This window comes from Myotis davidii, unplaced genomic scaffold, assembly GCF_000327345.1.
Source record: "Myotis davidii unplaced genomic scaffold, ASM32734v1 scaffold753, whole genome shotgun sequence".
Lineage (NCBI taxonomy): Eukaryota > Metazoa > Chordata > Mammalia > Chiroptera > Vespertilionidae > Myotis > Myotis davidii.
The window spans coordinates 1,421,243-1,434,446 of record NW_006286231.1 but is presented as its reverse complement, the minus strand read 5'-3'; the positions used below and the strand labels follow the sequence as shown (position 1 = coordinate 1,434,446).

Sequence of the window (13,204 nt, the reverse complement as noted above, 5' to 3'; positions counted from 1 at the left end):
AATGACAAATACATCTACTAGCTTCACTAGTAATACCCACAAATCTTAAAATGATATACATACCATTAATGGATAAATATCATCACAACATCTTTAAAACAAAATTAGAGGAAAAAAGGAAAAAATGAATCATTTTCTCTAAGGAAGCATTTCAAAAGTTTATTTTATGGCCTCAGAATTTCAACAATTAATTTGTAAAAAAGTACTAAATTATAGGTTTCCAAATTAAATCTTAAGTCATTTTAAAAAATAAGAAACAGCCCAGCCAGTGTGGCTCAGTCAATGAGCTTTGGCCCATGAACCAGGAAGGAGGTCACAGTTTGATTCCTGGTCAGGGCACATGCCTGGGTTGCTGGCTCGATCCTTGGTAGGGGGTGTGCAGGAGACAACGAATTGATATTTCTCTCTCATCAATGCTTCTATCTCTATCTCTCTCCTGTCCTCTCTTTGAAATCAACAAAAAGATATTTTTAAAAAACAAAATTTTCCTTAGAAATTAGTGCTTCCTGCCTCATCTATATGTTACACTGAACCCAGAAATAACACTGAACAAGTTAAGAGATCCACAAATTGTAAGAATTAAAAACACACACAAAACTTTATTGAGTTCAGAGAGGAAGAGAGAGAAACATCAATGATGAGAGAGAATCATTTATCGGCTGCCTCCTGCATGCCCCTCCCCACCTACATGGGGGATTGACCCCACAATCCTCGTATATGCCCTTGACTGGAATGTAACATGGAACCCTCCAGTCCACAGGCTGATGCTCTATCCACTGAGCCAAACCAACTAGGGCAGAAATGTTTCTTTAAAAAGGCCTAGATTTAAAGAAAAACAAAGTCTTTAAAGAAAAAAAAATGTCTCTTAAAAGCATTGTTCAACTTTTCCTTTGTACCCTCCATCTGTTAAGGTACCTAACCTACAGGAATAAACCCCATTCTAAAATTACCGTTGTTTCCCTCAATCCATTCTCTTACAGTAAGATGTCAGATTCAAGAGAAAACTCTAATTCAGTGCTTGTTAATTAAACATATCATGTAGTGAATTGCAAAACAAGTGTTAATAAAAGAAAGTCAATAATCCTCCCTAGAAACAGCATTTTCCCAGACATGAATATAATTTGGAATGTCTACCCAAAAATTCGTGGACAGGATGTTGAGGCTGAGAAGACCGGAGACTGGTTACATACAAGATAATGATTAAACAGTAAATATATTGAGGCGAACCTTTTGAGCCACAGTGATGGCGAACCTTTTGAGCTTGGCATGTCAGCATTTTGAAAAACCCTAACTTAACTCTGGTGCCGTGTCACATAGAGAAATTTTTGAATATATGCAACCATAGTAAAACAAAGAACTTATATTTTTGGTATTTATTTTATATATTTAAATGCCATTTAACAAAGAAAAATCAACCAAGGTTTGCCATCACTGAAGTAGACAAATACAGAAAAGGGTAAGACTCAAATATCTAGAGTAGGAGTGGGGAACCATTTTTCTGCCAAGGGCCATTTGGATATTTGTAATATCATTCTTGGGCCATACAAAACTATCAACTTAAAAATTACCTGCTATATTTGGTCAAATATTTAACTCACCCCTAATGCCTTGGCAGGGCCAGACTAAATGACTTTGCAGGCCAGATGTTCCCCACCCCTGATCTAGAGAAACAAGTAACTGTGTAGTTCACAAACACATCTATTTCTCTCACCCCTGTCCACTGAGGGGATCCAGAAACAGCGATACCATAGTGGCAATGAACAGATCTTACAGTTTCTTAATGCCATTCTCAGCTATAAGGAACCACGTTCCTTGGAAATATAAACTCACTTTGGGAATCAACCTAGTGTTTCAGGCAAAAAGCATCAATGAATGATAAACTCATGACTGTAAATTTGCTGAGGAACAGGATATTTAAATATCTCAAAGTATTTGCCACAAAACATTAATTTCTTAATTGCAAAGAACTTATATTTTTGGTATTTATTTTATATATTTAAATGCCATTTAACAAAGAAAAATCAACCAAGGTTTGCCATCACTGAAGTAGACAAATACAGAAAAGGGTAAGACTCAAATTTACTAATTTACTTTATAGGGAAAAACCTGGCAGACACCATCCTAACAAATAGTAAATATTAACATGACCACTAATGGGACAAACTGGCATAATGCCTGCTGACATAATGCACTAGAAAAATCTATAGCATTACTTCTGAAGTATCCTTGTAAAGAAATTAATGAAACCTGAATCTAATATTGACAAAATATCGACAAGGCCAGATGGAGGGATTCTCAAATGGTAAATAAGCCTGTGCTCTTCACTTTTGAAGGTCATGAAAGATAAAACTTGGGAATTGTTCCACATAAGAAAAGTAATTAGCTCTAATGATTACTGGAAAGTTATTTTCTACATAGTATAAATATATACAGTGGAATCTCATTTCTCAAACTTAATTCACCCCGAAAGGCTGTTCGAAAATGGAATCATTTTTTTTGCATTAAAATAATGTAAATTGAACTAATTCATCCCAGACCCCCAAATGATCCCATTTTAATCTTTCTCACATACATGTCTATTGTACTGTTTAATCTGTAAACACTTTCAAAACAAAAAAGACATGACATGAAAATTTAACAAAGGGAAAGATATGTACAGTAAAAAAATGAAAATATAACAATTATAAGCAGACTCAAAAGCAAAAAATGAAAATATTCACAGCACAATATCTTGAGATTTTAAGTGGTAAAGTGACTCAAATTCATGCATTCTCTCCTTTGTCACCTGAGAGATACATGACTGGGAAACGAGGTTCAACTGTATACTCATCGGTGGAGACATTTAATTTCAAAGAATCAATTAGATTAAAATAGCTCATTATTAGAATGAACCAAAGCATAGTTTTAAAAATCATACCACTATGTTAATTGTGCAATTTTAACTCAATGAAAACTAAGTTAAATTCTTTTAGAATCACTTTAAATTTTCTGTAAATCATAACCAATCAATCACTGCCATGATTTTCTCTTAAACTTAATGTCAATTCAATGATTATTCCAAATCAGTCTACAAGTAAGAACATTTTTATTTTAGCAAACATCAAAGCTATAATCCCTTGCACCGACTGGAATAAGTAAAATCATTTGATTAGGCAATGTCTAGACAGGATAATATTTGTCTTTCTGAGTTATAACAAGGAGTAAAGACATTGTATGTATGAGAGGGAATGGGAGAACTGAAGAAAGGGAAGAGAGACAGAGACAGAGACAGAGAGAGAATGAGTGTACTTCGAGAGAGAGAGAGAGAGAGAGAGAGAGAGAGAATGAGTTCATTTCAAAAGTGTAACTAGCATAGTAATTGACATTGTTATACAGTATCAAAACTAGGTAAAATGACGTGGGAAAACCATTAGAATTTGCCATGACAGCAGTTTAGACAGCCAGGTTTATAAAATATTTGTACAAATAAAGGTAAAGAAAATACTTACATTTAACTCTGGACTGAATTTTAATATCATATGGTGAGAAGTCGATGCAATCAACCACTACAGTAATAACATGAATGATCCTATCCAAGAACAACAAATTCTAGAGAAGAATAATTAAAAGTATTAAAAACTTCCAATAACTAGCATAGTTTTCCAAAATAGTAAGCACTGACAAAAATTATAAGACTTTTACTCCCATATATAATTTACAATAACACACAAGTGATAGTTTATACCATATAAGTTACACTAAGTATAGGTTATGAATATTTCTCAGTTAACTGCTGTGTGCCATGTACTATACTTTTTTGTCAACAGAGAAAATAATTCAGCTTTAAGATGGCCATAAAACTCAACATATAAACGAATCAATTGGGAATGGAAGAGCTACATTCATAATTAGATTTTTGATTAAATTCCTCTTAAAATTACAGGTCTTCACTAAACCCAGAGAAAACATAACAAAAAAATTAAAAGGATGCTAAGCTACCTCATACCTCGTCTTTCCCCTCCTCCAATCTAACTGAAATAAAAATAAGCCCATAAAAGTATCAGAGATTTTTCTGGAAATTTATTTAAACAGGGCAGGTGTTTTTTGGAGATATGGGGAGAGGTTTCAAGGGAAGACTAAAAATAAAAGGAAATCCCAGCACAATGAGTCAAAGAATACCTCAATAGCTTTCTGCCCAGCCGGCATGGCTCAGTGGTTGAGCATTGATCTATATGATCCAGGAGGTCACACTGATTCCTGGTCAGGGCTGGATCCGCAGTATGAGGTAGGCAACCAATCATCACTGACATTTCTATCTCTCCCTCCCTCTCCCATCCTCTCTCGGAAATCAATAAAAACATATTTTAAAAAATAGACTGGACTTAAAAAAAATAAGCAAAACACAAACACATGTAGAGAAATAAAAGGAACACAAGATAAATCCCAAAGGTCTAATCCATGATTGCTAGTGTGCTAGGGGGAGGGACTGCGGCATGGAAAGTTTACCGATTGTATTAGGGTCAGGGACCGTGGCAGAGAAAAATTGCTAGATTGTCTTAGAAAAACAATATATTATGATTCAACCCAGCCAGGTGTGACTTGTTTACCTCCCCATTCGTACTTGTAAACTTTGTGTGAACCCTGCCAGTGCCAGGAATGGCTAATGAACCACTTTGCAGGTTTTTTTTGTTTTTTAAATGCTTTGTAGTGTTGCAGATAAAAGGCTTTGCTGTACCCTCGGTCGGGACTGCAAGCTGCGAAGCTCCTTACTGGATGGGCGCGCTGTAGTCAGCTGGCCAGCTTAATAAAGGCTCCTAAATTTAAATTCTGAGTCGGTGGTCTATCTCGCTGATTGAACCCATAACACTAGTCCCTCATTGTGTGAGTCTGGATGGAGTTTTCATCAGTAAATGTCTCCATTTTCTGTATTATCTGCTGCTGTTGTATTTCTCCACCATAAAGTTTCAGAGCGGGTCAACCAGGTCATTACATCTTAATAACAAGCATTACTGTAGAGTGATTGTGTGTAGATACCCATTAGCTGTCAGGGTGTGTTTTTTTAAAACTGTAGTGTGTAGGGGTATGATTAGAAAGGTGAACTGTTCAAGAAATCTCTGCACTGGCTGGGTGGACAAGCAGGTAATGAGTGCTGCTCTGGCATTCATCCAGGAACCACTAGCAGTAGCGGCGCTGCCCATCTAACGTGAGCATAGGTGCTTCATGACAAACATTACTAGCATGTTCAACTGCATAATGTTCTAGCACTGTATTTTGAATGACATTAATTTATTACATAAATTGTATATATCCTAAATAAACCCGCATAAAATGGTACTCAAAAAGGACTACAGAGTACTGCTAATGCAAGAAAATTTCCTGAGATGAAGACACAGTGCTTTAGATCGAAAAGGTCTATCAAGTATTTAGAAGAATAATGTAAAAAGATGCCCCCAGACACACCCTGGTGAAATGTATAAATTACAAACATTAGGGGGGAAAAATCCTAAAATGTACAGAAAAAAAGGCTAAGAAGAAAATTAACATCAAACTATGTATTTGCAAAAGAAGCTATAACAAATTAACTTTACTGCAAAATTCTGTGATACAAATTATTGTGTAAGTAACTATAACTAAAACTCAAATCTTTTTAACATAACTTGGGAGGTGGTAAAAACAAAAATTTGTGGAATAGTAATATATCCATCTCTTCACTTGCTGGGCTAGAATCTTAACATCTATATGATGTTAACTCTTCAAATCTGACAAATTTGAGTAGTATTATCTAAAATGGGATATAGCCCAGCTGGTGTGGCTCAATGGTTGAGTGTTCTACCTATGAACCAGGAGGTCACACTTCGATTCCCGGTCAGGGCACATGCCCGGGTTGTGGGCTCAATCTCCAGTGTGGGGCATGCAGGAGGCAGCTGATCAATGATTCTCTCTCATCGTTGATGTTTCTATCTCTCTCCCTCTCTGAAATCAATAAATATATATTAAATAATAAAAGGATAAAAGAAATAGAATATATATATACATATACATATATATAAACATGTAAAGTATAAAGCCTGATTAAAATGTCAGTAAAGCCCTAGCCGGTTTGACTCAGTGAAAAATTTGTGGAATAGTAATATATCCATCTCTTCACTTGCTGGGCTAGAATCTTAACATCTATATGATGTTAACTCTTCAAATCTGACAAATTTGAGTAGTACTCAGTGGTTGAGTGTTGACCCATGAACCAGAAAGTCCTGGTTCGATTCTGGTCAAGGGCACATGCCTGGGTGATGGGCTCAATTCCCAATAGGAGGCCTGCAGGAGACAGCCTATCAATGATTCTCTCTCATCATTGATGTTTCTATTTCTCTTTCTCCCTCTCCATTCCTCTCTAAAATCAATAAAAGTATATTTAAAAAATAATAAATAAAATAAAATGTTAGGAAAGGGAAAAACAAAAAGATGTAATGTAAAAGAACATATACTCTATTTCTAATTATATGAGAATTTAAATATACTTATTAAAACACAGATCCCATCTTTACTTATATACTACATAAGACACAGAAATGTTAAATAAATTGATAAATATATACAAAGAAAACCCCAAATTCAACCTGGAGAGTATTATGCCAAATGAAGTAAGTCAGTCAGAGAAAGGCAAGTATCACATGATCTCACTCAAATGTGCAATCAAAATAACAGAATAAACAGATGAACGGAGTGGATCCAGAGACATGGAAATAATCCTTTAAATTAAAAAATGGTCAGGATCAGGATAAACTCACCGAAAAGTCTTCATCTTCCAAACTGACCATTATCTTGGAAGAAAGCTCCTCACAGCACAAATTCTCTTCTGCAGTCGCCACCAAAGCAGCACAGCGAGCAAATGCTCTATATAATTCTGACCAAGTTCTAAGTAAGGTCTTTATGGTGGCCTAACAATAACAGTAAACACACACACACAGACACCAAAAACTTAAGTGTACTATTTACATGTCAAATACCTAATAGATCATTAACATTTAAAAAAATACTAACATTAAAAGTGTTATAGGAGAAACAAGCATAGGATAATAAGTTTGCCATCCACCAACATGGCTGTAATGGGAGAACTGTAATAATGTCACAATACCAACAGTTATGTGTTTTAAAAGGAGCTTATCTCTTCTCCATTTTCCTTTCTTCCATATTGATTAAGCCATAAAAAAAAGTCTTGGTACAATTACTATGAAAGTTCATTTAAAAGGATAAAGCAATGTTTTCAGAAAAATGCAAATTCTTTAGGTAAAAACTTGACATTGCCTTACCCCTGGAATTTTCTGTGCTGAAAAAATGTGATTTATTGGTAGAGTCAATGCACCATAGATGGCACTAAAATTATGTTCTAAGGCATCACCTTGATTTACTTCATTGGTCTGAAACAAGAAAAATTATAAAGAAATTAGATATATCATCCAATTCTAGTGTGATAATTATTAATATACAATGTGTAGTGGATAGAACTGTGTCCCCCAAGGTTCAGATGTTCATGAGATGGTAAACTCCTCACACCTGTAACCAAATGTGATCTTATTTGGAAACAGGGTCTTTGAAGATATAATCAAAATTTAAAAAGTCAAATGGTCACCTTATAAGAAAAGGGGAATTTAGAGGAGATATAAAGAATGCCATGTGAAAATGAAGGTTGAGATTGGAGTAATGCATATACAAGCCAAGGAACATCAAGAATTGTCAGTGACTACGGGAAGCTATGAGAGAGCCATAAAACAGATTCTCCCTCAAGAGGTCCAGAGAAACTTGCCAAACACCTTGATTTTGAATTTCTGGCCTTGAGAGCTATGAGAGAAGCTGCTGTTGTTTCAAGCTATCAATTTGTGGTATAATTTGTTACAGCAACTCTGAGAAACAATGCACTGTTTCAAGTCCTAAAAAGTAATCCCAGAGATGACTCCAAAATCGTTTATGGTACCACACTCTGAAGGTAGCATTCAGGAAAGGACTTAAAAAACGGGGCCTTGCAGTCCTTCAAACACTGGGAAAATATTTAAAAACGTACACCTATTTTCTTCCAGAAGAATGTGTTGAATGATGTGCTGGCTTGAGTAGCCAAAATAAAGGCTATTGCAGTCTCCCTTAATAAATTCTTCGGAGTCATCACTTCATTGGAGAGTTATGGTGAAATATTTCCCGAAGAATAATTTTTAAAGATTGATAAAGTAGCTGAAAACCACCAATAAAGACAGAATGTAAGCTCCACAACTCTGCCAATATTGCCACGTATTTAAATGTAAGGACTAATCAACTCTCAACAGATTACTGATTTAGGTACTACTATATGGCTTTACTAACATGGCTTGATCATGAGAATCCTAACATACAGTCTAGTCAAGATGACAGTTATTATTCCCCAAAATACAAATACTGACAGAACTCAAGATATAAACGTGAAAATTTGTATCAGATGTGAGTCTTCTGGCATTAGAAGCTCTATTGGAGAAAATGAACTGGATTAGTCCCCCTTAAATTATACTTTATTGAACAATAAGGCAGAAATGCAATGAAAAGAAATCAAGTAATCTTAAAAGTAGAAAATGAACCAATCACAGGAAAAATATTTACTACCTTCTATTCAAATGCAAGCTTCTATTCATTTATTCAAATGCTCTAACAAGAAAAAAAATTCCTTAAATCTTGGGGGAAACATAAATATGTAGCAGACTTTTATCATACCTGATTAATCAATTCGGTTAATGGAATGACTATAATACTCCACATTCTCCAGAGATGCTCCTTGTTTTCCAACTGTTTTGCATTTTGATCAATAACATTTAAAACAGAGTCACTGAAAGCTAGTGGTGAAGTTGGACCAGAAAGAACACAACCTACAAGTGTTTCCAGGTTAAGAAAAAACCTGAAGAGAAAATTTTGAACCATGAAATAAACTGTATGTTTCCCCAAAATACATTAATTACACTGCAACACAATTCTAAAAATAACACAAAAACAATAAATGAATTTCAAATTTTATTTTTTGACAAAATTTATTATAAATTGTTAACCCATAGAATCTTATTCATAACAAAGCCACCTTTCCAAGATAAACAAAGATTCTTTTCAGCCCAGCCAGCGTGGCCCAGTGGTTAAGCACTGACCTAGGAACCACGAAGTCACTGTTGGATTCCCAGTCAGGGCACATGCACAGGTTGCAGGCTCAATCCCCCGGGGGGAGGGGCAGAGAGTAGGGGGAAGGTGCAGGAGGCAGCCAATCAATGATTCTCTCTCACCATTGATGTTTCTCTCTCACTCTTCTTTCCTCTTTGAAATCAATAAAAAATCTATATTTTTTTAAAAGAATATTTTCAGTTTAACTTACCTTTCATCTTCTACACCACATCCCAAGAGATTATTGTTGAAAATTAATTTAATTAAGAATAAAGCAGGCGTTCCCTGAAGAAAGATGAGAGATTTCGGTCAATCTCTTTGTTATAAAGAGTACAATCTTCTTGTTATACTTGTTTTCTACAATTATGTGAAACATGATCCTTTTAAGGTTTACAAAATTTAACTTATTACATGACAAAAAGATAAAAATGTATTTGAATAAACTGACCAAAGAATCAAGCTCTTTATTATTTTAACCACAGCTGTTCCATGTACAATGAGAAATGGTGACAGATTCCAGATATAAAAATTATTAACTTAAAACTTGCCCAACAATACCTATATTCTGCCTATATTAAGTACACCTTTCACAATTTAGCCAATGTTACTAAACTTGCAAAATTTGTAATGGTAACCAACACTATTATTATGTACAAGCAAATAAAAAACTTTCCTTCTGAAACCCCCTTTTAACCCCAGAAAATAGTCCCCTTAATAGTGACATACTGCCCTAACTGGTTTGGCTCAATGGATAGAGCATTGGCTTGTGGACTGAAGGGTCCCAGGTTCGATTCCAGTCAAGGGCACATGCCTGGGTTGTGGGCTTGATCCCCAGTAGGGGACGTGCAGGAGGCAGCCAATCAATGATCTCTGTCATCATTGATGTGTCTATCTCTCTCCCTCTCCCTTCCTCTCTAAAATCAATAAAAATGTATTTTTTTAAAAAAAATAGTGACATACTTAATTTTTTACATTACTCTATCATTTTTTTCTTTAACATAATCAGCAAATCCAATTTTCTCAAAATTTTACAACTTAAGCCTCACTATTTGAAGAAAGGGAAATCATAGAACTTTTCTTTTTGGCTCATTTTAATCATATAATAACATTTAAGATACTTGCATTAAGAATATCCATATTAGCAACCTGATATGCTGGTGAACCTAATACTTTCTGAGGAAGTCCTTTAATTGTAATTTCCATGAGGACCTAAGAAAGACAAAGATTTTATTATAAGTGGTCTATATAGTACTTTATATAGTAAAAATCTACATAGTAATCTCTATTTTTTAATTGAACAATTTGTTCTACTTTCATTAAATATATTGTCATTATAATGTTGCACTAGTTTAAAAAGTTCAAATACAGAAATATAAAAACTAAAATGACAAAGTCCTTCTTTATTTCCAGGGATAACTAATGTGAGTTTAGAGTTTATTTTTCTAGAACATCTAAATTTCCATATATATAAGTATACCAAGAAACATCTTCTAGATGTGGCTGTCATACTTTTATACCATTATACAAGTGATATTATTCTAAAGATATTATGACCTTCATCTGACTGTGTTGTGGAATTTTCACATCACATCAATATATGTAGACACGTCTAACTGCTATATGAACATACATAATTTATGCAAACATTTTTTCTATTAATCGCTCTTGAGGCTATTTCTACCTTTTTATTACAAAAAGAAATTCTTCAATGAATTATGTACTCACTAGTACCAGAAGCAAGTTATTTCTAAGAATTGCTAACTAAAAGCTGAATAAAAGACATGTCTCTCAAATGTGACAGTCCAGCAATCTGTTGATCCAAAATATCACTATACTGGTATTAACCTGAACTATATAACAAAAGGGACATAACTGTTGTTAGTGAAAATATGCTTCACATATACTCATTTGAAGCAGATACTAATGATAATAAATAGCATTTGTTAACTCATGTATTTTGTTCCTGGAGTATTCTGTACATATCAACCCATTCTGTGAGAACACTGCATTCTTTCTTAACAGAGACAAGAAAAATAAATTGCCCTACTTCATTCAGCTAATAAATAGGCTGAGATTTAACGTAGCCAGATCCAGAGCCCTTACTATTAACCACTATGCTTGACTGCCATACTAGATATTGTCACAACACATACAGGAAGCAGACTCAGATTTTATGCAAGGGTATTGTTTGCTCCATCTGCAGCTTATTTGGGGAGATTCAATACAATAAAAAGTTTATCTAATTAGCCTTTTTTTCTACTCTCCTATATATATAATAAAAGAGATGTTTAATATCAATGTCATTATGTTTGTTAGAGAGATTTCATTTAATGCCCTGGCCAGTGTGGCTCAGTTGGTTGGAGCATCATCCCATCCATTGAAAGGTGGCGGGTTCGAATCCCAGTAAGGGCTCATACCAGGGTTTCAGTTTTAATCTTCCAGGCCTATGTGGGAGGCAAACAACTGATATTTCTCTCTCAGATTGATATTTTCTGTGTGTGTGGGTGTGTGTGTGTGTGTGTCTCTCTCCCTCTCCTTAAAATCAATGAAAAACATATGCTTGGGTGAGGACTTAAAAACAAAAAAAACGATTCATTTAAATGCAAAAGATCCGTAAGATTACTACATTTTCTTAAGTGCACAAAGTAACAATTAGTGGGGCTTAGCAATCTTGTCATAAAATTAGTGTTCATCCAAGTTTCATGTCTTTTACCTAATTTTCTCTCTCTGGCTTATCCTTCTTCTCATCATGGAAGATTTTTATAGTTGACATTATAGCCATTACTTTGTTTTCAAATGACTATTAAGTCAATGGAATAGCATTTATTACATGGCCAAACTCATGATTAATACTTGGTATGTTTTTCCAAATCCTGATCTGCAATATAAAATTCAATTTCAAAGAGTGGTTTTTAAATACCAGCATATAGGTATTGTACTTACCAGTGTTTTTGATACAGGAAATACTTCCGATTTCACTATGGTTTGCAAAGATTTTAATAAGAGGGTCAAAACCTCAGAACCTGGTCTCTCTTTTTTGTTACCTATGAACAAGTAAAAGCATGAATGTACTTCTAAACATACAAGTACTAGAGGCCGTGCATGGATTCATGCACCAGTGGGGTCCCTTGGCTTGGCCTGCAGGAATTGGGCTGAAACCGGCACGCTGCCTGCCATTCCCACTCATCCCGGCCCTGCTGTGCCTGCCACATGCTCGCGCCCAGTCAGTCGATGGGGAGAGGCTCACGCCCCCGCAGCAGCACTCAACAGCCGTGGGCCATGCATCTGGCGCCTGTCAGTCAGAGGAGCAGTGCTTCCGCTGTGGGAGCACACTGACCACCACGCGGCAGCTCCTCTGCTGAGCATCTACCCATGGTGGTTAGTGCACGTCATAGTGACCAGTTGACCAGTTGCTGGGTCGCTTAGGCTTTTACATATATATGTGTATAGATTTTCAGGGATAAAAATATACATTTAAGAGAGCTATGAAAATTAATTTTTTACCAAATCTAAAAAATGCTTTGTACCCTGACCAGTGTAGTTCAGTTGGCTGAGCATTGTCCTATGCACCTAGGTCACCGGTTTGGTTTCCTGTCAGAACACATGCCCAGGTGGCGGCTGTGCAGGAAGCAGCCAATGAATTTTTCTCTCTCATCCATCTTTCTCTCCCTCTTCCTTCCTCTCTCTCGAAAATCACTGAAAATCATATATAGATAGATAGATAGATAGATAGATAGATATATTTAAAGTGCTTTGTTAAAAACTAAAGTCTGGAAGCTATAGTTCAAAAAATTATTTTAAAATAAATCTACACTAATAAAAGAGAAACATGGTAACTGGCATATGACCGCTACCCTTTTCATTGGCTAATCAGCGAGATATGCAAATTAACTGTCAGCCAAGATGGCGGCCGGCAGCCAGGCAGCTTGAAACTAACTTGAGGCTTGCTTGCTTCGGTGACGGAGGAAACCAACGTTCCCCGCCTGCCTTGCCAGCCTCTGAGTCTGCAGTTTGAAACATTGTAACAACTATAGAAGCTAAATAAAACCCCATAAACCTGCTT

General features: G+C 35.5%; 1 protein-coding gene across 1 annotated transcript in view; it reads right to left on the bottom strand.

The window, feature by feature from the left end:
* Positions 1 to 13,204, bottom strand: part of RIF1 (replication timing regulatory factor 1) — an 80,501-nt gene that overhangs the window by 16,980 nt on the left and 50,317 nt on the right. Inside the window, exons 14-20 of the mRNA XM_015559802.1 lie at positions 12,085 to 12,185; positions 10,264 to 10,350; positions 9,353 to 9,426; positions 8,710 to 8,890; positions 7,287 to 7,394; positions 6,765 to 6,914; positions 3,464 to 3,588 (exon numbers count right to left, since the gene is read on the bottom strand). Of these exons, the coding sequence (XP_015415288.1) occupies positions 3,464 to 3,588; positions 6,765 to 6,914; positions 7,287 to 7,394; positions 8,710 to 8,890; positions 9,353 to 9,426; positions 10,264 to 10,350; positions 12,085 to 12,185 (826 nt within the window). The remainder of the gene's footprint in view (positions 1 to 3,463; positions 3,589 to 6,764; positions 6,915 to 7,286; positions 7,395 to 8,709; positions 8,891 to 9,352; positions 9,427 to 10,263; positions 10,351 to 12,084; positions 12,186 to 13,204) is intronic.